This window comes from Saimiri boliviensis, chromosome 3 (genome assembly GCF_048565385.1).
Source record: "Saimiri boliviensis isolate mSaiBol1 chromosome 3, mSaiBol1.pri, whole genome shotgun sequence".
Classification (NCBI taxonomy): Eukaryota; Metazoa; Chordata; class Mammalia; order Primates; family Cebidae; genus Saimiri; species Saimiri boliviensis.
The window spans coordinates 2,156,481-2,182,834 of record NC_133451.1 but is presented as its reverse complement, the minus strand read 5'-3'; the positions used below and the strand labels follow the sequence as shown (position 1 = coordinate 2,182,834).

Below are 26,354 nucleotides of genomic sequence, written 5' to 3'. Positions count from 1 at the left end.
AGAAGCTGATAGCATGGTCCAGTCCAAACCTGAAAGCTTTAGGCTGGTGAAGCTGATGGTGTAACTCTCAGTCCAGGGCTGAAGGCCTGGAGTGTCGCCAGTGTGTGTACTCCAAATACTGGACAGTCTGGAGTTCTGATGTCCAAAGGCAGGAGGAGAAGGGTGTCTCAGCTCCAGAAGAGAGAGTGAATTTGTCTTTCCTCCGTTTTTTATTCTAACTGGACCCACAGCTGATTGAATAGTTCCTGCCCACATCAAAGCAGATCTTTCCTGCTCTGTCCACCAACTCACATGGCAGCCTCCTCTGGAAACACTCGCACAGACACACCCAGAAATAATGCTTTACCAGCTGTCTAGTTATCCTATAACCCAGCCAAGTTGACACCTAAAATTAGATATTACAAGAACCATCCAGCAGGATAAGAGCCGTTAAGGTCACTCTAGACTGAGTGGTCCAGGAAAACCCTAAGGAATTATGCATAAGCTGAAGCTTGAAGATCAGGAAGTGCCTATGCAAAGAATAAGAACAAGGCCTTGCACTGGGAAAGGCTTAGGCTGCTCAGGGGGCTGAGGCTGGAGCCTTGTGACTGAGAGGAATGGGAGGGATGGGGTTGAGAAGTGAACAAGGACCCAATTCTGCTATGCTTTGCAGATCATGGGGAGGAATGTGGATCTTTAGAAAAAAATGGGTAGCCTTCCGAATGTTTAAGTAAGGGAGCGGCCGGGCGCGGTGGCTCAAGCCTGTAATCCCAGCACTTTGGGAGGCCGAGGCGGGTGGATCACGAGGTCAAGAGATCAAGACCATCCTGGTCAACATGGTGAAACCTCGTCTCTACTAAAAATACAAAAAGTTAGCTGGGCATGGTGGTGCGTGCCTGTAATCCCAGCTACTCAGGAGGCTGAGACAGGAGAATTGCCTGAACCCAGGAGGCGGAGGTTGCGGTGAGCCGAGATCGCGCCATTGCACTCCAGCCTGGGTAACAAGAGCGAAACCCCGCCTCAAAAAAAAAAAAAAAAAAAAAAAAAAGTAAGGGAGCAACTGTGATACTAGATTTTTTTAAAAATATACTTTAATGGCCAGGTATGGTGGCTCATGTCTGTAATCCCAGCACTTTGGGAGGCCAAGGCAGAAGGATTGCTTGAAGCCAGAAGTTCAACACCAGCCTGGGCAACATAGGGAGACCATGTCTCTACAAAAAATTCAAATATTAGCGGGGTGTGGTGGTGCATGCTGGTAGTCCCAGCTGCTCATGAGGCTGAGGTGGCAGGATCACTGGAGCCCAGTAGTTCAAGGCTGCACTGAGGAGTGACTATGTCATTGCCTTCTGGTCTGTGCAACAGAGTGAGACACTGTCTCAAAAAAAAAAAAAAAACAACTTTATTTTTTAGTTTTAGGTTCACAATAAAATTACGCAAAAAGTACAAAGAGTTCCCATACTCCCTGTTCCATACTCCCTGTCCTCACACATGCACAAGCTCCCCTCTATCAACATCCGCGACAGAATGCTACCATTGTTACAATCAGGGAACCTACGCTGGCACTTCCTTATCTCCCGGAGTCTGCAGTTACACAATATAGTCTTGGACTGTTCTTGTGTATAGGGTTCACTCTTGGTGTTAGACATGCTATGGGTTTGGACAAATGTATGATGACATACATCCACCATTACAGCATCATACAGAGCAGGGCCACTGCCCTAAAAACCCTGTGCTCTGCCTCTTCCTCCCTCCCTCCAGCCCCTGGCAGCCACTGTGCTTTTTACTGTTTCCACGGTTTTGCCTTTCCCAGAATGTTATGCAATTGGAATCAGTGTGTAGCCTCTTTGGATTGACTTTTTTCACTTAGTGGTAGGCACTTAAGTTTCTTCCATGTCTTTTCATGGCCTGCTAGCTCATTTCTTTTGAGCACTGAATACTATTCCATTGTATGGATGCAGCACAGTTTATCCATCTACCTATGAAGAACATCTTGGTTTCCAAGTTTTGTCAATTACTGATAAAGCCGTGATAAACATCTGTGTGTAGGTTTTTATGTGGACATAAATTTTCAGCTTATCTGGGCAAATACCAAAGAGTATGATTGCTGGATGAAATGATAAGCATGCATTTAGTTTTGTGAAAAAAACCACCAAACTGTCTTCCAGAGTGGCTGCACCATTTTGCATTCTCACTAACAATGAATGAGAGTTCCTGCTGCTCCACATACTTTGCTAACACTTGGCAGTGTCAGTGTTCTGGATTTTCACCATCTTAATAGGTGTTGGATATGTTTTTATAAGATACTTTTTTTTTTTTTTTTTTTTTTTTTTTTTTTGAGACAGAGTTTTGCTCTTGTTGCAAAAGGCTGGAGTGCACTGACATGATCTTGGCTCACCACAGCCTCCCGCCTCCCGGGTTCAAGTAATTCTCCTATCTCAGCCCCCACCCGGTAGCTGGGATTATAGGCATGCGTCACCATGCCTGCCTAATTTTGTATTTTTAGTAGAGACAGAGTTTCTCCATATTGATCAGGCTGGTCTCAAACTCCTTACCTCAGGTGATCCACCTGCCTTTCCCTCCCAAAGTGCTGGGATTACAGGTGTGAGCCACTGTGCTCGGCCAAGATCACTCTTTTAGCTGGTTGGAGAATAGAGGATACTCATTAGTAGGCTGTCACTGTAGTCCAAGTCATGGCAGTGAAATGGAGCAAAGCAGATGGATTTTTAGAGCAGAAAGGACCTTCTGATAAGTTCATGTGAGTGGGAACTAAAGTCAGCATGTGGAGTAGTTCTGAGTTCTAAATTGTGCACTTGGGCAAATAGATACAGCCACTACTCAGGGAAAACTGGAACAGGAACTGTTTATGGAGGGGGAGGTCAAGTGTTCAGTTGTGGATATGTTAGGACAGAATGCATGTGAGACATCAATGTGCCATGTCACAAAACAGCAGTTGGGCCTGTGGGACGGGGCTCAAGGCAAGTCCCATGCTGGGAATACACACTTGGAAGCTGCCAGCTGGTTTTTACTAAAGTTGCCCTGGGACAATGGTCCTCTGCCCTGCCTGGAGGTTTTGAAAGCATCGATGCCCAGGCCCACAACTGACCCCGAAAGTCAGAATTGAGTGGGGGAGCCTCGTCATGGGCCTGTTTTTGAAGCTCCCTGTTGATGGCGATACGCAGCCAGCATAGATAACCACAGAGTTAAACTCTGAGAAACTGATACTTACAGGTCAGAGAGAGAAGAGGCACCAGCGGGATACTAGAGTGAGAAGGGAGGTCAGAAGGATGTGGTGTCTGCAGCCAGCGCAGAGCGTAGGTGAGCCTGCAGAGCCATGGCAGCTGACGGCACTCCGCCTCTGGCCCTCAGCCAGCACTCAGTGCGCCTACACGGTTTGTGCAATCAAAACCTACTTCTTTTCAGTGTTCTCAGGCTGCTCAAGTCAAGACGTACTGGGAGACTATTGGTTAGAAAGTTATTTTGTGAGTAAGGTATCAAGATAAGGGGAGCTGGATGATCTTCAGCTGTTTTCTTGGCTAAGTATTTTCATGCATTTCATCTTTGCTAAGTATTTTCATGCATTTCATGCATTTCATGCTTTTCTATGAAAACCTCAATTCTGGATTATACTGAGGCAAGATACCGCCCACTGTTAATGTTCTATGGCCATAACTCATGTTCTCAGTCTTTATTCAGAGAGTGCTATGCTTTAGTGGTTTACACGATTACATTAAAATCATATAATCATTTCTCCCCCAAGTTGATTTATAGATTCTAAACAATTTTAATTAAAACCCTGGCAGGAGTTTTTTTGGTAGGAATTGAAAAGTTGATTCTCAGAATTATATGGAAATGCTAAAAATTAAGAAGAGCCAAAATAATCTTGGAGGGAAAAAGCACTATTTAAGAACATAGTCTGTTGGATATCAAGACTAATTAGAAAGCAATAGGAATTACTAGGAATTAATTAAGCAATACCATTTGATTTTGACTCAAGGTTCAGTAAATAGGCCAATGGACCAACATAGAAAATCCACAAACATCAAGTCCAACAGAGCTTAAAGGTAAAAAAATAATAATAATAATAAAGAAAATCGGGCCGGGCATGGTAGCTCACACCTGTAATTCCAGCACTTTGGGAGGCCAAGGCGGGAGGATTGCTTGAGTCCAGGAGTTCAAGACTAGCCTGGGCAACATGGCAAAACCTCATTTCTACAAAAACCACAAAAATTAGCTAGGCATGGTGGCACATACCTGTTTTCCCAGCTACTCAGGAGGCTGAGGCAAGAGGATAGCTTGAGAACCAGACGTGGAGGTTGCAGTGAGCCAAAATGGCACCACTGCACTCCAGCATGGGATGACACAGTGAGACCCTGCCTCAAAAAGAGAGAGAGAGATAGTGAGAGTGTGTGTCTGATGGGGTGTCACTGCAAAGCATTGAGTAAGGAGGGCTTGTTTCATAAATGATATGCGGCCAGTGTGTCTTGACCTGTTTCATGCAACATACAAACACAAATTCCAAGTGAATTGTGTATCTCAATATAAAAAGCAAAATAGTAAAGATTGGAGAAGATATAATAAAAGGATATATTTAAGGCCTTGAGATAGGTAAACAGCAAATACATCAACCATAAAGGGAAAGCTTGATACACTGGGCAACAATAAAATTTAAAAATCTCTAATTATGAAAAGACACCATTAAATAAGTGAAAAGGCCAGATGCCGTGGCTCACGCTTGTAATACCAGCACTTTGGGAGGCCGAGGCAGGAGGATCACTTGAGGCCAGGAGTTTAAGACCAGCCTAGGCAACATGGTGAGACCTCATCTCTGCCAAAATTTTAAAAACTTAGCCAGGCATGGTTGTGTGCACCTGTAGTCCAGCTACCAGCCTAGGCAACATGGTGAGACCTCATCTCTGCCAAAATTTTAAAAACTTAGCCAGGCATGGTTGTGTGCACCTGTAGTCCAGCTACTCAGGAGGCTGAGGTAGGAAGATCACTTGAACCCAGGAGTTTGAGGTTGTAGTGAGTTATGATTGCAGCACTACACTGCAGCCTGGGCAATGGAGCAAGACCTTCTGTAAAAAAAAAAAAAAAAAAAAAAAAACAAATTAGTAAAAAAACTAACCATAGAAGAAGAGAAGATATTTCCAATAAATGTAACTGACCAAAAAACTGTCTAGAATAACAAATTATACAAACCAATTTTTTTAATGAGCAAAAGACACAAACAGGGACTTAATGAAAGAAGATACACAATTAGTCGATAAATATATGAATAGTGTCCAACAGTGTTAGTCACTGGGGAAATACAAACTAAAACTGCAGTGAGAGATCATGTCTCATTTACCAAAACACGTAAAATTAGCACAAGTGATGACATGCATTGGCAAAAATGTGGATCAGCTTGAACCTTCGTGCTTTGCTGAGGTGCGTATAAACAGGTATGTTTACTTTGGAGAACTAGCAGTATCTCTGCTAAAGTTGATGCAGTAATTTCACACTTTTTAATGTATGTATTCCACAGAACTGTGCACATATATTAACTAAAATCTCTGTACCAGCATTATTTATAATAGCCCTAAGGTGGAAAAAAAAACACATATTCATCAAAGGTGGAATGGATAATGTTCTCCATTCATACACTTGAATACTACACAGGAGTGCAGATAAATGAAATACTGCTTCATATATTGATGAGCCCTAAAAAAATAATACTGGACAAAGGACAGGAAACAGGTAGCCTGTGGTAGTAGAAGTCAAGGTAGTGGTTAGCTCTGGGGAAGGAGCCAGTACCTGCTGGGGAAATTGGAATGTTTCACTGCTTGCTGTGCCTGGTGCTTAACAAGTATGCTCACTTTGTGAGAATTAACAGACTTTTCTTAGTGTCTTGTACTTTTTTTTATCTTGTACTTTCTTGTAGTATGCTATATTTTGATTTTTAAAGTTAATTTTTAAACTCATAATCCATTACTCCTTCCTGAAATTAGGCAGTTACTGAGTTACACATTTGTAGGCACTGACGTAGGATTTTACCTACTCTAGATTTAGATTTCATCATTTAAATCTCAAGAGGAGTCTTATTTCCAAGCTTGTCTGAGGTGCTTTTAGTGCCCATGTAGACAACAGAATGGTTTTGTAAGGGGTTAGGATTAAGACACTTGATAAACTTTATTATGCATCTTTATTTTGAAAAATATGCTCAATTAGACCATTTATTACAAGGACTTTCTTCAGATTAAAATAAGTGTTTAAGATGTTAAAATGAAAGAATTACATTGGTGGTATTTATCTTTGTTTTTAGTTAAATGCTCTGCGAGACCTTCATCCATTACCCAAGATAATTTTGGAATACAGGCAGGTAAGTTAACTTTTTGTAAGTAAAGGGTGGTGAAGGGGAGCCATATGGCCCTGTGTCTTTCAACGGAAATCCATAATGGCAGGCGCAGCCCTCCCAGTGTTCTCAGGGGAAGAGTTTTGTCAGGTTAACCTTGTACTGGCACCGTCTACTTGTGCCCCAATGTGATTTTACCCAAGTCTGCAATCAGCCCCACTTGTGAACCTCAGGAGTCATAAATGGAAGAAGACAATGAAGAATCAGAAGGAAGCAGGTGCACGCCACAGCTGTGTGACAGCAGTGTGCATGAGACGCCCAGCAGCACCTAGTCCAGAATTCTCCCACAACCCCTTTCCTGGCTTCTAGGTCTGGCAAGGCTATACCATAGCAGTGTTTTGCTGTCTTGCATTTACATTTACTGGGCATTTCATGAGCGGCCCCCTTCCCTCCCCTGGCTATTTCCTATTTCTCTGTTCATACACCTGCCATTTTCTTCAGAAGTTCTCTGTTGGTTGTGAACCATGTTTTTAGCTTTTGCCACTGCCCACAGCATAGGTCCTAGTATTCACTGAGCCTATGGCCTACTGTATCCTGAGGGCCTGGCAGCTATGAGGGAGCATGTTGGCCCCAGCCTGGCCCTTTCTCCCTGCAGTGATGTAAAGGGGCCACCACAGGAGACACTGCTTCAGGGTATTTATCTGTTTATTTTTGCAAATTTCCTGTAAATCTAGAATGACTCTAGAATTAATAGATTTTTTTTTTCTGGTAAAGATATACCCAAATTAGACGTATTTTTGGAGTGGAATGATATCTTTCTCTGTGGGTCAGTGTTGTTTAATCCTAAGGTCATTCCAGGTCCTCTCAGAGTCATCTAAGGTGATAGTAGTAGCACATGACTGGCACTCTGTGAAACACCATTCACACCATTCGTGTTTAAAGACTGAAACAGGCCAGGTGCAGTGGCTCATGCCTGTAATCCCAGCACTTTGCGAGGCTGAGGTGGGCAGATGGCCTGAAGTCACGGGTTTGAGACTAGCCTGGCCAACATGACGAAACCCCATCTCTACTAAAAATATAAAAATTAGCCGGGTGTGGTGGCGCACGCCTGTAATCCCAGCTACTTGGGAGGCTGAGGCAGGAGAATCACTTGAACCCAGGAGGTGGAGGTTGCACTGAACTGAGATTGCACCACTGCACTCCAGCCTGAGTGACAGAGTGAGGCTCCTTATCAGAAAAAAAAAAAAAAAAAAAAGACTTAAAGAAAATGATTATTCTTGTCTTTGTACCTTAGGTTCACAAGATCAAGTCAACCTTTGTAGACGGATTACTAGCTTGCATGAAAAAGGTAACAAGCTTTATAGAAAGATAATATGATTAGGACTGTGGTTTATGTATGAGCTCAGATACATACAGAAGGTTTGTAATCTTTTTCTTTTTTTTATTTTTTGAGACGGAGTCTCACTGTCATGCAGACTGGAGTGCAGCGGCTTGATCTCGGCTCACTGCAACCTCTGCCTCCCAGGTTCAAGCAATTCTCCTGCCTCAGCCTCCTGAGTAGCTGGGATTACAGGCACGTGCCAACGTGCCCTGCTAATTTTTGTATTTAGGAGAGATGGGGTTTCAGCATGTTGGCCAGATGGTCTCGATCTCTTGACCTCATGATCCGCCCACCTCAGCTTCCCAAAGTGCTGGGATTATAGGCGTGAGCCACCGCTCCCTGCCAGAAGCTTTGTAATTTTAGTAAATTATGAAATAATCTAATACTCTTGAAACTGTGAACCATGTTGTTGATATTATTTAGGTCTCCTTGCAGCATAGGTCGACATTATGCCTTGAACACTCTGTTCATGTGGAAGCTCTAGCTGCCCTGCTTTCACATCCACTATTGCATCTCTGTTCTGGACTTGTGTGAGGAAGATGATACTGTTTTAGTTCAGACTTGAGGAGACTGCAGTCCAGGGATGTTCTCTGACTTATTCAAGTTCACACAGCCAGTGACAGAACATGTGATGCACAGTCCCACCTCTTGCCCACACCACACTCCCCACAGCCCAACAGCCCTTCCTCTCCCCATGCACAGGATTGTAAGTGATGTCAAGTCCTGCTGCAGTTCCTACATGGGGCGGGGAAGCTTCCTTCTTCACCCTTCCCTGATCACACGTCAGGAGCGTCGTAACCCCAAGGACATTTTGGGGTTGGAAGTTTAGGGCCAGCAGCTTGTCGGCCTCTGGAGGAGCAGCGAGTGTTGTGTGTTGTGGGTGGAGGCTCTGCCTCGTTCTTGACCTCATATAGCATTGCCAGAGTTTACACTGATTTTTCTTAACTAATACAGGGCTCCATTTCCTCTACATGGAATCAGACTGGAACTGTGACTGGAAGACTTTCAGCCAAGCATCCTGTAAGTTGTTTAAACAACTGTCTTTGTTAAACGCCATTTTCCATACCTTGCTTTTGAGGTTTTGCCTCCATATGTGTTTCCTGTGCACTTTCTGTTTCCAAGAGGGGACTTCATACTGATATGTTGTGTTTTATTCTGTTTATTCTGAGAACACAGTGGGAGAACAAGATAGTGGGGTGCTCTTCTCATGAAGCGCTGAGTTAGCAAGGGGTGGGGGCTTCACACCCAGAAACCCATGCACTCCAGTGTGAGGGCACAAAGGGCACCCCTCCCCTATCTTCCTTTTCAAATTTGTGCCAGGCAGGTTTTCTCTGATTTCCAGAAATGTGTTAAAGTATCTGATGCTATGATGACCAGCTCCAGTTTTTGGTGTTTGTTGAAGCTATATCTCTGATGAAAAAAAAAAAAAAAAAAAAAGCCTTAAATGCCCTTGAACTTATGATGTAGCTTTAATAACACTTAAAGCAATTAACTTTTTAAATGAGTCTATATTTTGAACTAAAAAAGACTCATTTTCTCATTACAGAAAAGTTTCTTAAATACAGAAAGGAAATAAAAACTAATAAAAAGTCCCTTGTTATCCACCATGCAGAATTCTGGTGTCTACCTTTCCACGTTTTTTGCTAAGCACATATATTTATAAAATACAATTTTTTCTACAAAAATAAAGCCATGCTATTTTATATCATGCTTTTTTATTTTAACATCTCTCGATATCATACATTAATAAATATTGATTTGAATCTGTATTTAGATTTAAATATATGAATTAAATACATGAATGATTTAAGTACACACTAACATATATAAATATAAATATATATTCATGGTAAATAAATACAAGTATGTGTAGGTTTACAGAATAAGCAAATGTTACCATCTCCTCTGAATGCAGGCACTGCTGCCACCCTGCCCTTGGGCTGATTTCTCAACCAACCACAACTGCTGGAGTTTTCTCTTAGTTGATACTTCTTATCTAGGAGTAATTTAGGAATTCTGCTGATAAACTTTTTGTAGAAGTCCTTGCTTTTGCTTTTACGGAGTTATAAGTTTCTTTTTCCATTACATCTTCAGTTAATCTCTTGCTGTCTTTTATTCTCTTCCAGAGGTTTCTAAAAGTCTGGTTTGCGAGTAGCACTCCTCCCAGGTTCTCACTGATGCTCTAATTTTACCTGTTTATTTTTCTGTTATTTCAGTTGAATGTTTGGAAAGATGGGATATAAACAAAACATGTGCATTCAGCCATGACTTGGAAGTCTCTGTCATCATTTTAACAGCTGCATTGTATTCCATTTAATGGCTACCCCTATTGATGGTCATTTAGATTGTTTGCAGTTTTAATTACTTTGTAGAGATACCATAAACACACTTGTCCTTTACCTTAGCAATACCATACCAACTTTAATAGCAATACCAATACCATAACCAATACCATAAACATTTTTGGTACTTTTTTTCTGTTGATTTCTGTAGCATAATTTCCTAGAGATAGAATTTCTAAGTCACAGCTTATATGTATTTTTAAGGCTTTACATTGCCAAATTAGCCTCCTCACCAAAAATAACATTCCCACCACATAGTGTGTGAACTGCTTGGTCTCCTAATCCTTTCCAACACAAGGAGTTTTTGCTTTGGTTACTTTCCTGACTCAGTTTTTTCAATTTCCATTTCTTTAAATATTTGGTGAGGTTGACTACATAAAGCAATTACTCTTCTTTGAATTGCCAGTTCCTGTCATTTGCCCATTTCTCTGGAGGACGTTTATTTTTTCCTATTGATATGGAAAAACTCTTTATATAATAAAGATTAACTCTTTATAAAATGTTGAATTATTTTTCTCCAGTTTTCTTTTGCCTTTTACTTTTTAAGATCTATATTCTGGTTTGCCATACTTAAAATGGCTTTTTAAAATTATACAAATAACATGATATTTCTTTTTTTTTTAGTAGAAACTTTCCTTTTTTTTTACTTTTAAATTTGTGTTTTATTTCAATAGGTTTTGGGGGAACAGGTGGTGTTTGGTTACATGAATTAGTTATTTAGCAGTGATTTCTGAGATTTTGGTGCACCCATCCCTCAAGCATACTGTCCCAGTATGCAGTTTTTTATCCCTCACCCCCTCACACTCTTTGCCCAGAGTCTCCAGAGTCTCCAAAGTCCATTGTATCATTTTTTTTTTTTAATAGCTATTCTTCTTCTTTTTTTTTTTTTTTTTTTTTTTTTGGTTATCACAGCTAGAGGGAATGAGAGGCTACTGGCATATAGTTGGTAGAGGCCAGGGATTCTTTTTTTTTAATTTTTTAATTTTTATTTTTTATAAAGGCCCCATCTTAAAGGCCCACTTTTTTTTTTTTTTTTTTTTTTTTTTTTTTGAGAAAAAGAATAATAAGAAAAAGAACAAAGAAGAGGAAGAAAGAGAAAAAGGAAGAGGGAGAGAGGATGGGGGTATTGCTTTGCTGCCCGGGCTAGAATGCAGTCCAAATATGGGTATGCCTACAATTGTCCCCAATAATGGAGACATGAAGGAAAATGAGGGAAGAGAGCAACAAACAAGGAGCCAACCAACATTTCGTTTAAACTTCCAAGTTGATATGATGTGGTACTGATAAGAGTGTATATTCTGTGTAAAGTGGAGAGTTCTATAAATATTAATTACGTTTACTTGTTCCAGATCTGAGTTCAAGTCCTGGATATCGTTATTAATTTTCTGTCTCATTGATCTGTCTAATATTAATGTTGAAGTCTCCCACTATTATTGTGTGGGAGTCTAAGTCTCTTTATAAGTCTTGTATGTCTGGGCATTTCTGTATTGGGTGCGTGTATATTTAGGACCTTTAACTCTTCTTGTTGTTGCATTGATTCTTTTATCATTATATAATGTCCTTCTTTGCTTCTTTTGATCTTTGTTGCTTTAAATACTATTTTATCAGAGGCAAAAATTGTAACTTCTGCTTTTTATTTATTTATTTTTGCTCTCTAGTTGGTTGGTAAGTCTCTCTCCATCCTTTGTTTTGAGTCTTTGTGTATCCTTGAATGTGAAATGGGGCTGGATGCAGCATACAGTTTTAGTTTTTTGTCCAAATTGCCTGTCTTTGAATTGAGGAATTCAGTCAATTTAAATTTAGAATTAATAATGATATGTGTGAGTTTAATACTGTCATTTAATGTTAGCTGGCTATTTTGCCCATTAGTTGATGTAAATTCTTCATTATATTGACGTTTTTTACTTTTTGGTATTTTTTAGAAAGGCTGATACTGTTTGTTCCTTTCTATGTGTAGTGGTTCTTTCAGAAGCTCTTGTAAAGCAGGCCTGGTGGTGATGAATTCTCTGAGTGCTTGCTTGTTCACAAAAAACTTTATTTTTCCTTCACTTATGAAGCTTAGTTTGGCTGGATGTGAAATTCTGGGTTGAAAGTTCTTTTCTTTAAGGATGTTGAATATTGGTCCCCACTCTCTTCTGGCTTGTAGGGTTTCTGCTGAGAGATCTGCTGTGAGTCTGATAGGCTTCCCTTTGTGGGTAACCTGACCTTTCTCTCTGGCTGCCCTTAGTATTTTCTCCTTCATTTCAACCCTGGTGAATCTAACGATTATGTGCCTTGGAGTTGCTCTTCTTGAGGAATATCTTTGTGGTGTTCTCTGTATTACCTGGAGCTGAATATTATCCTGCCTTACTAAGTTGGGAAAATTTTCCTGAATAACATCCTGAAGCATATTTTCCAGCTTGGATTCATTCTCTTCGTCACATTCGGGTACACCTATCAAGCGTAGATTAAGTCTTTTCACATAGTCCCATATTTCTTGGAGACTTTGCTCGTTCCTTTGTATCCTCTTTTCTCTAATCTTGTCTTCTTGTTTTATTTCATTGAGTTGGTCTTCGACCTCTGATATCCTTTCTTCTGCTTGATCAATTCGGCTGTTAAAACTTGTGCATACTTCACGTAGTTCTCGTATTGTGTTTTTCAGTTCCATCAATTCACTTATTTTCCTCTCTAAATTTTGTATTCTTGTTGACATTTCGTCAAACCTTTTTTCAAAGTTCTTAGTTTCTTTAGATTGTGTTAGCACAAGTTCTTTTAATTCACAGAAGTTTCTTATTATCCACGTTTTGAAGCCTGCTTCTGTAATTGGAACACACTCGTTCTCCATCAAGCCTTGTTTCGTTGCTGATGAGGAACTGGGATCCCCCGCTGAGGGAGAGGCGTTCTGATCTTGGGTATTCTCAGCCTTTTTTGGCTGTTTCCTTCCCTTCGTTGTAGATTTATCCATCTGTGGTCTTTATAATCACCGTCTTTGTAATTGGGTTTCTGAGTGGACGTCCAACTTATTGATTCTCAGCGCCGAAATCTGAGCAACCCACTGCACCGACCAAATCAGCGGCGTTAAGATTGATGGTGCCTTTCTGACTCTGCACCAAGAACCGACGCTCCGAGGCGCCGGCAAAACCGCCTCAACGGTCACAGGAGTCGCGCTGGCGACCCGTGGGGCTCCTGCGCTGGGAATCTCCTGGTGCATGAGCAACCAGAATTCATGTGAAGGTGTGGCGTCCTCTCGTTCTTTGCGTTTTCAGTAGGAGCTACAATCCCGAGCTGCTAGTGATCAGCCATCTTGGATCTCTCTCAATAACATGATATTTCTAGAGAATTCAAACAATATATAAAAATGCAAATAACAAGTAAAAGTCACTCAAAACTCCATATCCTCGCTATAGCCATCATTAACATTTTGGTGAGCATCCTCTAATTTATCTCTTTATGCACACACACATTTACATAAATGGGATCACATTATATATGCTGTTTTTATTGTAGACACTCCTCTCACACCCACATACCTCAGCCCTCCACCCTCAATCCCAGTGCTCTTGGTAGCCCATGATAGCAGCCTAGAGCTTGTATTTTCCTTCTGACTTACATAATCTCACACAGGCCATATGTATGTCCCCCCAAGAGGACCATCCAGCACAGAGTTGACATGAGTAAACAGTTAGAGACAAAGGAATGTGGGGTAAACAGACTTAACTGGGAAAGTTTTTATTATCCCAATCTTTTACCCTATGACTTAAAGTTTAACATAATGAACTGGCTGCCTTCAGCCCATTCCATTAAAACCTTTCAGACTTCCAAAAGGTTTGAGACTATAATCTTCTAACTTTCCCAAATATTTCCCTAATATTTTGCCAGCCATCCCAAGCAAATCCCAACAACTGCACGTCCTTATATGGATATATACTTTTTTCCCCTTGGGTAAATACCAAGGAGCCAAGAAGCTAGGTCATATAGTAGGTGTGGGTTTCACCTTTTAAGCAACTGCCAAATTGTTTTTCTTTTTTTTTTTTTTTGAGATGGAGTTTTGTTCTTGTTACCCAGGCTGGAGTGCAATGGCGCAATCTCAGCTCACCGCAACCTCCGCCTCCTGGGTTCAGGCAATTCTCCTGCCTCAGCCTCCTGAGTAGCTGGGATTACAGGCACGCGCTACCATGCCCAGCTAATTTTTTGTATTTTTAGTAGAGACGGGGTTTCACCATGTTGACCAGGATGGTCTCGATCTCTTGACCTCGTGATCCACCCACCTTGGCCTCCCAAAGTGCTGGGATTACAGGTGTGAGCCACCGCGCCCGGCCCCAAACTGTTTTTCTAAAGTGGTTCTACCATTTGACATTCCTACCAGCAGTGAATTCTTCTTTTACACTTCCAGGAGCATTTGACATGGCCAGTCTTTCTAATTCGAGCCGTTCTGATAGATGTATTGTGTGGTTTCTTATTGCAGTTTTAGGCCAGTTTTAATTGTATTACCCTAATGACTACTGGAGAGAGTCCTTACATGTGCTAATTTGCCATTCATTTTTCTTTTTCAGTGAAGCAACTAGTCAGATCTGCATATTTTAAGGGGACTGCTTATTTTCTTACTCAGTTTTGAGAGTACTGTATATATTCTAGACAGAAGTTCTTTATCAGGTATATTCTTGGCAGATGTTTTCTTCCAATCTGTGGCTTGTCTTCTCATCCTTTTGACACCATCTTTTGAAGAGCAGAAGTTTTAATTGTTAATGAATTCTGATTTATCAACAAGTTCTTACATGTACCATGCTTTTGATATTGTATCTAAGAAACCTTTGCCTAAACCGAGATCATGAGGCTGATCTTGAACTCCTGAACTTGTGATCCACCCACCTCGGCCTCCCAAAGTGCTGGGATTACAGGCGTTAAGTAACCACACCTGGCCTCTTTTTTTTTTTTTTTTTTTTGAGACAGTGTCTTGCTCTGTTGCTATGGTGGAGTGTAGTGGTGTGATCCTGGTTCACTGCAATCTTCACCTCCCAGGATCAAGTGATTCCTCTGCCTTAGCTTCCTGAGTAGCTGGGACTACAGGCATGCACCACCACGCCCCGCTAATATTTTGTATTTTAGTAGAGATGGGGTTTCACCGTGTTGGCCAGGATGGTCTCAATCTCCTGACCTCATGATCCACCCACCTCAGCCTCCCAAAGTGCTGGGATTACAGGCATGAGCCACCACACCCAGCCAGTATTTTCTGTTCTTTTACTTTTAAACTATTTGTGTGTGTGCGCGCGTGTGTGTATGTGTCTGTGTCTCTCTGTCTCTCTCTCTCTCTTTTTAGTCACAGGGTCTCCACTCTTACCCACACTGGAGTGTAGTGGTGTAATCATAGCTAACTGCAGCCTTCAACTTCTGGGCTTAAGTGATTCTTTTGCCTCATCCTCCAAAGTAGCTAGGACCACAGATGTGTGCCACTGTGCCTGCCTAACTTCCTAATTTTTTTTAAAGATGAGGTCTTGCTATCCTATATCCTTTTAGCCAGGAGTTCGAGATTAGCCTAGGCAACATAGATTTCAATAATTAATAAGAAAAATCCTGTCTATCTACCCATGTAGTTACTCTTTCCAGTGTTCTAATTTTCCCTGTTTATAACCAGATTTCTTGTTGGCATCATTTTCCTTCTGCCTAAAGGACATCCTTTAACATTTCCTGTGTTGTAGGTCTGCCATTGATGAATCTCCCTGGCTTTTGTAGGTCTGGAAATGTCTTTATTTCACTTTTGGTTTTGTTTTTTGTTTTGGGTGTATTTGTTCTGAGATAGGGTTTCACTCCTGTCACCCATGCCGGAGTACAGTGGTGTGATCTCAGCTCATGGCAACCTCTGTCTCCCAGACGCAAGTGATTCTCCTGCCTCAGCCTCCTGAGTAGCTGGGACTACAGGCGCATACCACTGCACCCAGCTAATTTTTGTATTTTTTGTAGAGATAGGGTTTCACCATATTTCCCAGACTGGTCTTGAACTCCTGAGCTCAAGCCCTCTGCCTGCCTCAGCCTCCCAAAGTTCTGGGATTACAGACCTGAGCCACCAGGCCCAACCCTCACCTTTGGTTTTTGAAAGTTATTTTTATATGGTATAAAATTCTCAAAAGTTTTTTCTTTCTCAGTATTTTGAAGTTGTTACTTTCTTCTCACATTGTTTGATAGGAAGTCTGTCATCACTATCTTTGTACAATGTGTCTTTTTTCTTTGCTGCTTTTTAGCTTTGTTTTTCTTATCACTATTTTTGAAAAATTTGATTATTATATGCCATCATGTTTATTGTATTTGGGATTCATTGAGTTTCTTTCATCTTTGGTTTATAGTTTTCATCAAACCTGGAAATGTATTGGTGATTATTTATTCACATACTTTTTATGGTCCTTCTTTTCTCTCCTCTCCTTCAGGGACTCCACTTATAATTACATATATTAGGCCATGTTGCCCCCTAGCTCACTGAATTTGTCCATAGCTCACTGAAACTCATGTTTATTCTTTTCCTTAGAATTTTTTTTTTCTGTTTCAGTTTGGATAGTTTCTATTACTATATTATCTACTTCACTGATTGCTCTAGTTCAATATTTGCTTTATTAGAACCTGTCTGGTGTCCTCCTAGATATTCCCTGTACGTCCTCTATCATAATGCTTATTACACTATGTTATAACATCCTGTACTTCTGTTCACCTCACTGGATTGTAAATTCCATGAGAATGGGAGCCTTTTCTGAGGGTTTCACTGACACTTCTCCAGGCCTGGCTCTGTGCTGGAACACAGTAGGCACCAAGTGTGTACTAAATGAAAAACTGGGTGTGTGATCTACTCTTGAACTGTCCTTCAATGTCTCAAAGTCATTTGGTTTGGGGTCATGATCAATATCTGGCCTGTTGACAATGTGGGCCAAGCCTGTTCCCCATGCTGGACTGTCACCCTCTTCACCCTGGGCATGAATTAGTCATGGAGTCTTTTGTTTGTCTAAATCCTCCTCTTTCCCCAACTCGGATACTTTGGGGATCATCTTGTCAATCCTTGTTTTGAAAGCCCCTCTTAGAACTATCGTTCTTTATGAAGGCCTCCTCCTGAGAAGGTGTTGAGGACCTTTGTACTCATTGCACTGCCAGGAGCCACATTTTTAAATCCAATACCTCCTTATCGCACATGGCTTTGATGTCTGTCCTAATGTCTCTACATCAGCAGGCCCAGTTTTTGTCAATGTCCTCATTTCACTACAGTGCCACTCATGATACTGACTCAGAATTTATCAACATTATGTAATTCAAAATATCTGACCTTGGACGTTGTATTTTTATGAATTATTTAGTTCTCATTTTTCTTGCAGCATAGTATTTAATTTTTAAAATGTTATAGCTGTATTAATTGGAAATGTTAAAATCTAGGGAGTATTTAGCTGGATATTGCTTTGGTTCCTTTGTTGATGAGTCTTTCTCCCCCTTAGTTTTTTTCCCCCCTAAATATATGTTCACTGTTGCATTAGCATGTTTGTACTATCTTTTAGTATGTAGCTGAGTTGGAGTCAAATTAACACTTTGTCCTGTTATTATAATGCTTTGATATAATTATCAAAGCATTGATACTTGATTCCTGATACTATCCAATTCCTTCAAGCCATAGCTATTGTTACCTCTGTCAAGAAACTTTTTCTGCCCCCAGATCCCTGAACACGTCTTTCAGCCCAGCTTTCTTGGCCTGGCTGCTGCCTGTTAGTTCTGGGATTACAGGCATGAGCCACTGCGCCCCACCTACTCTAGTACATTTAACGTCCCTGTTTATCCTTTCTTAAGTCTGTTCTTCCCAGTTCAGTTCCCTTTTCTATTCTAAATTTAGTCTTTATCATCCCATTTTAATGCTTGTATTTATTTATTTATTTACATTTTCTTAAAGATATATATTTCCTTAAATGAAAGACGGTATTTTTTTGCTTTTTTTTATATTTTTTATATTTTTTTTGAGATGGAGTTTCACTCTTGTTACACAGGCTGGAGTGCAATGGTGCGATCTCGGCTCACCGCAACCTCCGCCTCCTGGGTTCAGGAAATTCTCCTGCCTCAGCCTCCTGAGTAGCTGGGATTACAGGCACACGCCATCATGCCCAGCTATATGTTTTGTATTTTTAGTAGAGACAGGGTTTCACCATGTTGACCAGGATGGTCTCGATCTCTTGACCTCGTGATCCACCCGCCTTGGCCTCCCAAAGTGCTGGGATTACAGGCTTGAGCCACCACTCCCGGCCTTTTTTGCTATTTTAAGGTTTATATAAATGATAGCATATTGTGCTTATAAATTCACTGTTTTCATTCAACAGTATGTTTTTGAGATTTATCTATGTTGACAGACATAGCTCTAAATTATCCATCTTGGCTGCTACATAGTATGTCATTGTGCAGATATACTGGGTTGTTTCCATTATTTCACTGTTAAAAACAATGCTGCAAGGAAAAAAAATAATGCCGAGATGAATATTCTTGAACATGTGCGAGGGTTTCTCTAGCACTTCACCAGTATTGCCTCACCGTAGGATGTGCTGGTACTCAACACTCCTGACGTCACTAAACACCCTCCACATGAGTGGACCCACTCACATTCTCACCTGCAGTGTGACGGAGACCTCATTACCCGACAGACCACTGCACTCGTTGTTACCAAAGTTTTAAGTTTTTTCCAGTTTGATGTGGATTAATACCTGATTGTGGCTTAATTCACATTAACTACTCATGAGGTCAGCGTATTTTTATGTTTATTTGTCATTTGAGTTTTTTCAGTGACTTGCTTTCTCTTTTGTCCATTTTAAGTTTAGTGATTTGTCTTTTTCTTATTAATTTGTAAAAATTCTTTACATATTATGAATACTAGTCTTGTTCACTTACATAAATATCTTCTCCTAGTTGATGGTTTGTTTTTCTCAGATTGGATTCTATGTCTTTGATTTACAGATTTTTAAAAAATATTGTCAAATTTGTAGTCTTTTTCTTTAAAGTTTTTACCTTTTTGTGTCTCATTTAAGGAACCCTTTCTTACTTGGAGATCATAAAGATGCTCAAATTCTTTTTTTTCACCTATAGTGTTCTGTGATAGCAAATTCTCTCTTAATAAAGTTACTTTTTACATCGAGTCTTTAATTTCCTTGGAATTTATCTATATATAGGTGTGACATAGAGATCTGATTATTTTTCCATTTGGGTAACTGTTTGTTTTAACTATTGTTATTATAAGAACTACAGTAATTTTAATGCCTCTGTCATTTGTAAATTTCAACAAATGCACAGGTCTTTTTTGCAGCTCTCAATTCTGTGCCTTTGGTCTATTTCCATATTCTTACACAGTCATAACTTACTATAGTTTCATTACAGATGTGTATTCCCAGGGCGTTGACTACCTAACGTGGTCATTTTTCCATTGCTAGTGATTGCCTTCCCTCTACTGTAGGCTCCTTGAATTTTTTCAATATTTTATTACAAGAAACAAGCACGGTATCTACCAATTGATAGATAATCCCTAAATGTTATTGAAGGAAAGAGTAAAACCGGGACTTACATCTTAGTTATCGAGTGCTAAATATAACTAACGGATTATTGGGGGGCAATTTTTATGGAAAATGCGTAGCATTCTTTTTGTTGTTGTTGTTGTTGTTGTTGTTGAGACGGAGTCTCCGGACTGGAGTGCAGTGGCGTGATCTCGGCTCACTGCAACCTCTGCCTCCCAGGTTCAAGCTGTTCTCCTGCCTCAGCCTCCCAAATAGCTGGCACTACAGGCACATGCCACCACACCTGGCTAATTTTTTTTTTTTTTTTTTTTTTTAGTAGAGACAGGGTTTCACCATATTAGCCAGGATGGTCTGGATCTCCTAACATCGTGATCCGCCCACCTCGGCCTCTTAAAGTGCTGGGATTACAAGTGTGAGCCACCACTCCCGGCCAGCATTCGTTCTTACAGCCTATATTCACTAGGTAAAGGAATTTCCTCCAATAGTTTATATATTATTTAAATATTATTTGTAGGTTATGTGTGTGAAGAACTAGCATTTTTCATAATAGCTGGCACATGGCAGGATTTTGATAAATACAATGAATGAATTCTTCTAGTTAAGGGTCTTCTTAAGAATATTTTTAACAGTGAATGTGTATTTTATAGAATACCCTTTACACAATTTTAAAGAAAGTTATTAGTTGTTCAAAAGAATATATTTAAATAATATATTTAAAATATATGATATTCTGAAGACAGATACTGAGTTCCCCATGGGCAATTTATTACCACCTGAAGTTCCTGGGTATGAGTTCTACTTTAGTTTTGAAGGATATCTAGGTTGTTTCTAGTTTTTGGCTATTAAAATAAGGTTGCTGTAGACATTCATGTACAGGTTTTTGTATATACTTAAGTCTTCATTTTTCTGGGATAAGTGTGCACAGGTCAATTGTTGGATCATATATTTTAAAATATATTGCTGAATTCTATATGCTAATGTTTATTAAAGGATTTTATATATATATTTATGAGGGATGTTAATCTGTCTTTACTGGTTTTGGTATCAGGGTACTACTACTTTCATAAAATGAATTGAGAAGTGTTCCTTCCTCTTGCACTTTCTGGGAGATATCATTTGGAACTGGTGTTAATTCTTCTGTAAATATTTGATAGAATCCTCTAATGAAATCATCTAGGCCTAGATGTTTATTTTTGGAGAGTTTTTAAATTATGAGTTCAATTTTCTTAGTAGTTATACAGTTGCTCATATTATCTTTTTCATATTTGGTGAATTTCAGTTGTGTTTGTTGAAGAATTGGGACATTTTGTCTAAGTTGTGGAATTTACATGTGTATAATTGTTTGTAACATTTTCTTATTCCTTTGATGTCTGTAGGGTCTGTAGTGATATTCCCTGTTTCATTTCTGATATTAGTAATTTGTATGTTCTTTCTTTGTCAGTCTACTGAGAGTTTTGTCAGTTTTATTGATCTTTTCATTGATTTTCTCTATTATTTTTCTATTTTCAATTTGTTGATTTCCATATTATTTCTTTTTTCTGCTTGATTTGGGTTTATTTTGCTTTTCTTTTTCTAGGCTCCTTAGTATAAGCTTAGATTATTACTTTGAGACTTTTTCTTTTTTCTCATGTATGCATTTTTAGTGCTATAAATTTTCCTCTCAGCACTGCTCTGGCTTTAACCCATATATTTTGACATGTTATAGTTTGTCCAAAAAAAAAAATTGCATCAGAGTTAACCATGCAAGGGAGAGTTCACTGAAGATTATAGCAATAGGGGAGAGAGATTAAACTCAACTCCAAATACCGCAGGGGCAGCTGGAGAATTATAGCCAACAGAGAGGGTGAGGGTTCAGTAGAAGGAAAATTACCAAAAACATCTTGGCTAGGTATCAAGGATGGCAGGGGTGGGGGTGGGGGATTGAAAAAACAAAACAAAACAAGGGTTTTTGTCTAGTGTTTGGCTAGAGTAGAATAGTCATTGTCTGAAGGTTTTCTTTCTCGCTAGGCTGTCCTTTTCCTGTTCGTTTGGCTAGTGAGAGCAGGCTTTTTTTAGGTTTTTATTTTTGTTTTGTTTTGTTTTCTTGTTGTTTTCATCTGTGGTTATCGGCATTTGCAGTCTACTCTGCTGGTCTGGGATATATTAGGCAAAAAGAAACCTGGGGCTCACCTCCGTGGAATTCTTTGAGTCCCATGGTCCCTGGCCAGTCTGCTTTATTTTCTCCAGCTTTCTGAGTCTCTCATACTTGGCCAGGGTTTTAATTGTATCTTGGGAAAGGGATAGGGAAAGTGTTTACACAACCTTCCTGGAGGCAGAAGTCTCCTTACTGGCAGCTTTAATCGAACACAATACTCGATAGCACCGGGGTAGTTTTGAGAAACCATCCACCACATATTTTATTCCCAGCACCTCTTGCTACTTAGAAACTGCCTGCCCAGTGGGGCTGAGGCCTCTATTACTTCAGAGGGAGAGGGAGTTACAGCTGAGAATAAAGGAATCAGTGTTCAACTCTGGCTTTCAACTAGAACTTGTGAAAGAGCACAGCAGAAACAAGAAAAGTATCGGCATGAGAGATCAAAAAGTGTTTTGTTTTGTTAATTTTTGAATTTCAGAAGCTTCCTTTTAAATATCAAGACTCAAAGCCTTGTATTTTTAGAGTTTAGCATTATAAAGGAAGCCATTGAGTAGAGAGGATGCTAGAGACCCACTTCACAGGAGGGAGAGGGTACCTCCTTGGCTTGGAAGAGGTGCTAAGGGGGAGAGCATAAGAGCAGAATCCAGAGCTGAGCACACTGAAAGAGTCTTTGAAAGGCTCTGACTTCCTCCAGCCCCTCTGGGTTAGAGACTCAGAGTGGGGGTGGAAAGCCAGAGGAGGGGAGTGCAGCACCCCACAGGCTTGGTCGCAGTCTTTAGGAACGCCAAGCCCAAGGGGGCGGAAGCAGTGCTCTCCAAGGAGCCTGAGAGGGGGCTGGGAGTTCCTTTGGTCCCTGGGTCTTGGACTCCCCTGGTGTGGAAACCAAGGCCCTGCCCATGTTTTCCTGGTTCTCACTGGCCCATGGAGAGCTGTGAGATGGACAGCAAAGGCCAGATCTACAGGAAGGGCGCCACTGAGCTTCAGGAGGCAGCAGTGTCGCCAGAGCCAGTGCCAGAGCCCAATTGGCAGAGCATATATGTCAGATGCTGGCCGTGCTGAGAGCACAGAATGCACTGCAGTCCTTCATGGACATTTCACCAACAGAGCAGACATGGCAAGGACATGGGAAGCCAAGGCCCACAAGGGCAGCGTGACCACAGCTGCGGACACACCCTCCCTTTGGATGCCAGGGGGTACGTAGGCTCCCTGCATCATCATCCACCACCCCAGACACCTTGGGAAGGAGAAATGTGAGTCGGGGGAGAAAGAGAGAGGAGAGTAGCTGGGCTCTGAATCAGCCAGCTGTGAATGCCACACTGACCAAGCTCTTTCCTCACATGTCTAAACTGGAGGTCAAAAAACCACAATCCATGTGTTCAAGCAGACTTTTAGTTGCAGATTACACAAAACCAAACCCAGCTGACCTAAACAATTAGGGGCACGTTTCAGCTTACCTGACCTAGAAGGCTGAAGCAGGGCTAGCTTGAGGTAAGGTTTGATCTGGCAGCCTACATTACATGGGTGCACCCAGCTTCTCTCTGCTGTTTCCTCAGCCTTTCTCTCGCGCAGCCTTCCTGCGTGACCCAGGAGTCCTGGGCAGTGCTTGCTGGATTTCTATCCAGTGGGGATGTGGAGCGTCTCATACAGCTTCACAGAGGATGAAAAAGCGTGTCTCACACCTCCCTTGGCAAGTGTCTCCCTGTGTCTCTAGGGCCTGATGATGAGGTCGCTGGTTGGCTTAAAGGAGGCAGGTGGTGGGCACTATCATGAAGATCTAAGTGCCATTTTCTAAACAAAATGGAAGAGAAAGTGTTGCATGGCCCCAAATGGCCCGTGTCCTCCACAAGGGGCAATTTTGTTGTTGTTTTGTTTTTGAGACAGAATCTCACTCTGTCACCCAGGCCGGAGTGCAGTGGTGCCATCTTGGCTCACTGCAACCTCCACCTCCCTGGTTCAAGCAGTTCTCGTGCTTCAGCCACCCAAGTGGCTGGGATTACAGATGTACAACCACCACGCCTGGCTAATTTTTGTATTTTCAGTAGACATGGGGTTTCCCCATGTTGGCCAGGCTGATCTTGAACTCTTGACCTCAGGCGATTCACTCACCTTGGTCTCCCAAAGTGCTGGGATTACAGGCGTGAGCCACCACGCCCTGACCTAGTGGCACATTATTTTATTCCTACCCTCAGCAGAAATAAGGGTTACAAGTGTTAATCCTGTTCCACGCATCAGTTTAACAAATCCCTTTCAATGCATCAAAGAAAGTGAACGAACTGTTCATTGCTTACCTTTTCAGTTCTAATAGGAAGTATTTTATTCTGTCTACCAAAGCACCAGCCATTCATAAGTTGTTATTTCCTGGATATTCTCATAAAGTCTTCTTCAGGGCACAGACCGCGCCCCGTATGAAGAGGCCTTTCTTCCCTGACGTAGTCTTTAGGTTCTGCTTTCGTTACCAACATAAAGGGTGTAAGTACTGTTTCGAAGTAATTCTAATCAAGGCCTTTACATTATTGCCGTCTTATTTTTCTGCTTTGCTGATGAATATTCCTTCCATATAATTTAAATATCTATAAAAAATTTATTAGCAAGGTGTTCATAAATCATATAATTACTGCTAAATCTATACCACTATTTGAAACCCAAATGAACGTTAAAAATCTTTATACTTTATTATTTTGAATGATTTATTATTTTCCTATTTCCATCTAGAGTAAACTGAGCCATCCCCTCATTCCGTCCATCACCTCACAGTGGGAAGAGGAGCATTCTAATACTCTCTGTGCATTGCCTCTTGATGGGGACACACACAGAGCAGGTTCGCTGTGTGCAGTGAACATTGCTATTTTCTCTCTCTTCAGTTCACCTTTGGAAGTGCTGTTTGTGACCCACTAAGGAACTGGGACCCGCAGTTTAAAATGGATCATCAGGGCCAAAGGCCGGCAGGTGGAGGAGCCTGGCTCTCTTTGAGTCACGCTGCCCAGCACAGTGACCACAGCCTTGCTGACCCCAGGGGAGCTGTGGGCCCCAGGCTCCTGCCAGCCCTGCTTGGCAGAGACTCCTGCTTCCCTCAGGAGGCCTGGCCCATTTCCGTGGCTCCTCCCTGTCCCCACTCTGCCCTGCTGGTGACCTGGTGTGACTCTGCCCTTCCTCTCTGACCATGGGGCTTGTCCTCTTCCGAGAGAATTGGGCTCCTCTCTTTCTGCCCATTTGCTATGGTCGAGGGTGCTCATCCTTGCTCCTCAGAGCCCACTACACGAGCACCTCCTTTCCCAGCAGCTTCCACGCCCACGCCGATGCGCACGAGCCTCAACTCTCTTCATTCAGCTTTCCTTCCAGAATCTTTAAAAAAAAAAAAAAAAAGACACAGTGATTTCACTTTTTTTTTTTTTTTTTTTTTTGAGTCTCACTGTGTCACTCAGGCTGGAGTGCAGTGGCATATTCTCAGCTCACTGTAACCTCCGCCTCCCAGGTTCAGGAGATTCTCTTGCCTCAGCCTCCCAAGTAGCTGGGATTACAGACATGAACCACCACACCCATCTAAATTTTGTGTTTTTAGTAGAGACAGGGTTTTGCTATGTTCACTAGGCTGGTCTCAAACTCCTGACCTCAAATGATCTGCCCACCTTGGCCTCCCAAAGTGCTGGCATTTACAGGTATGAGCCACCTCGCCTGGACAATTTCACCATTTTTAAGCCAGATCTTTGGCTTCTCCTCTGAGCTACGCTGTGGGGGTGATGGTTCCTGGGCTCAACTGGTCACACAGGCTGGACCCCAGGGAACCCGGCTGGGCACCAAGGCCTTTGGGCCTCCTGGTATAGCTGTCCCCACTCCTGTCATCTGCACATCTTGGTGCCAGCCTTCCAGCTTCCCATCCACCTTCCTGTTCTCATCCCTCCAGCCAGGAGACTGTCTCAGAAATGCAAGCCCAACTCCATGGCTCCACTCCCTAAAGTCTCCAGTGGCTCCAGTGGCTCCTAGAGCTCTCAGGGTAACTCGTGTCTGGTCTCCTCACCTAGCTCTTAGGGCTTTGGGTGGTCTGACCCCACCTGCTTCTCCAACTCCATTTCCTGCCACTCTCCATTCATAGTCATTTATTCCACAGATGTTTGTTGAACACCTGTGTGCCAGGCTGTTCAGGGTGCTTGCACTGTATGGGTCAGAACCTCTGCCCTGGTCAGGCGCGGTGGCTTACACCTATAATCCCAGCACTTTAGGAGGCTGAGGTGGGTAGATCATCTGAGGTCAGGAGTTTGAGACCAGCCTGGCCAACATTGTGAATCCCCATCTCTACTACAAATATAAAAATTAGCCAGGCATGGTGGCGGGTACCTGTAATAGAGGCAGGAGAATCATTTGAACCCGGGAGGAAGAGGTTGCAGTGAGCCAAGATTACACCACTGCACTCCAGCCTGAGCGACAGAGTAAGACTCTGTTGCCCCTCCCCCACCCCCCAAAAAAACCCTCTGCACTGTGGAGTCTTGGGGATGGAGGGCATGAGACAGCCAATAAGCATGTGAAGTGAGAAACGATACAGAGGGTACTGCAATGTGTGGAACATATGTAGTGGGGGGAAGGTTGCCAGCCTCAGGAAGGCAGTGTTAAAGAGGTTGGGGAGGGGGCAGCTGAGCAGAAGCTTTAGGGGGTGAGGGGGGCCACGGGGGTGTATCAGGGCAGACCAGGTAGAGGGAGCTGC

General features: G+C 41.8%; 1 protein-coding gene across 1 annotated transcript in view; it reads left to right on the top strand.

Moving 5' to 3' along the window:
* The window catches only part of POLN (DNA polymerase nu), a 157,144-nt gene that overhangs the window by 64,175 nt on the left and 66,615 nt on the right, over positions 1-26,354 (top strand). Inside the window, 3 exon segments of the mRNA XM_039468501.2 lie at positions 6,281-6,337; positions 7,605-7,658; positions 8,646-8,711. Coding sequence (XP_039324435.2) covers positions 6,281-6,337; positions 7,605-7,658; positions 8,646-8,711 — 177 coding nt within the window.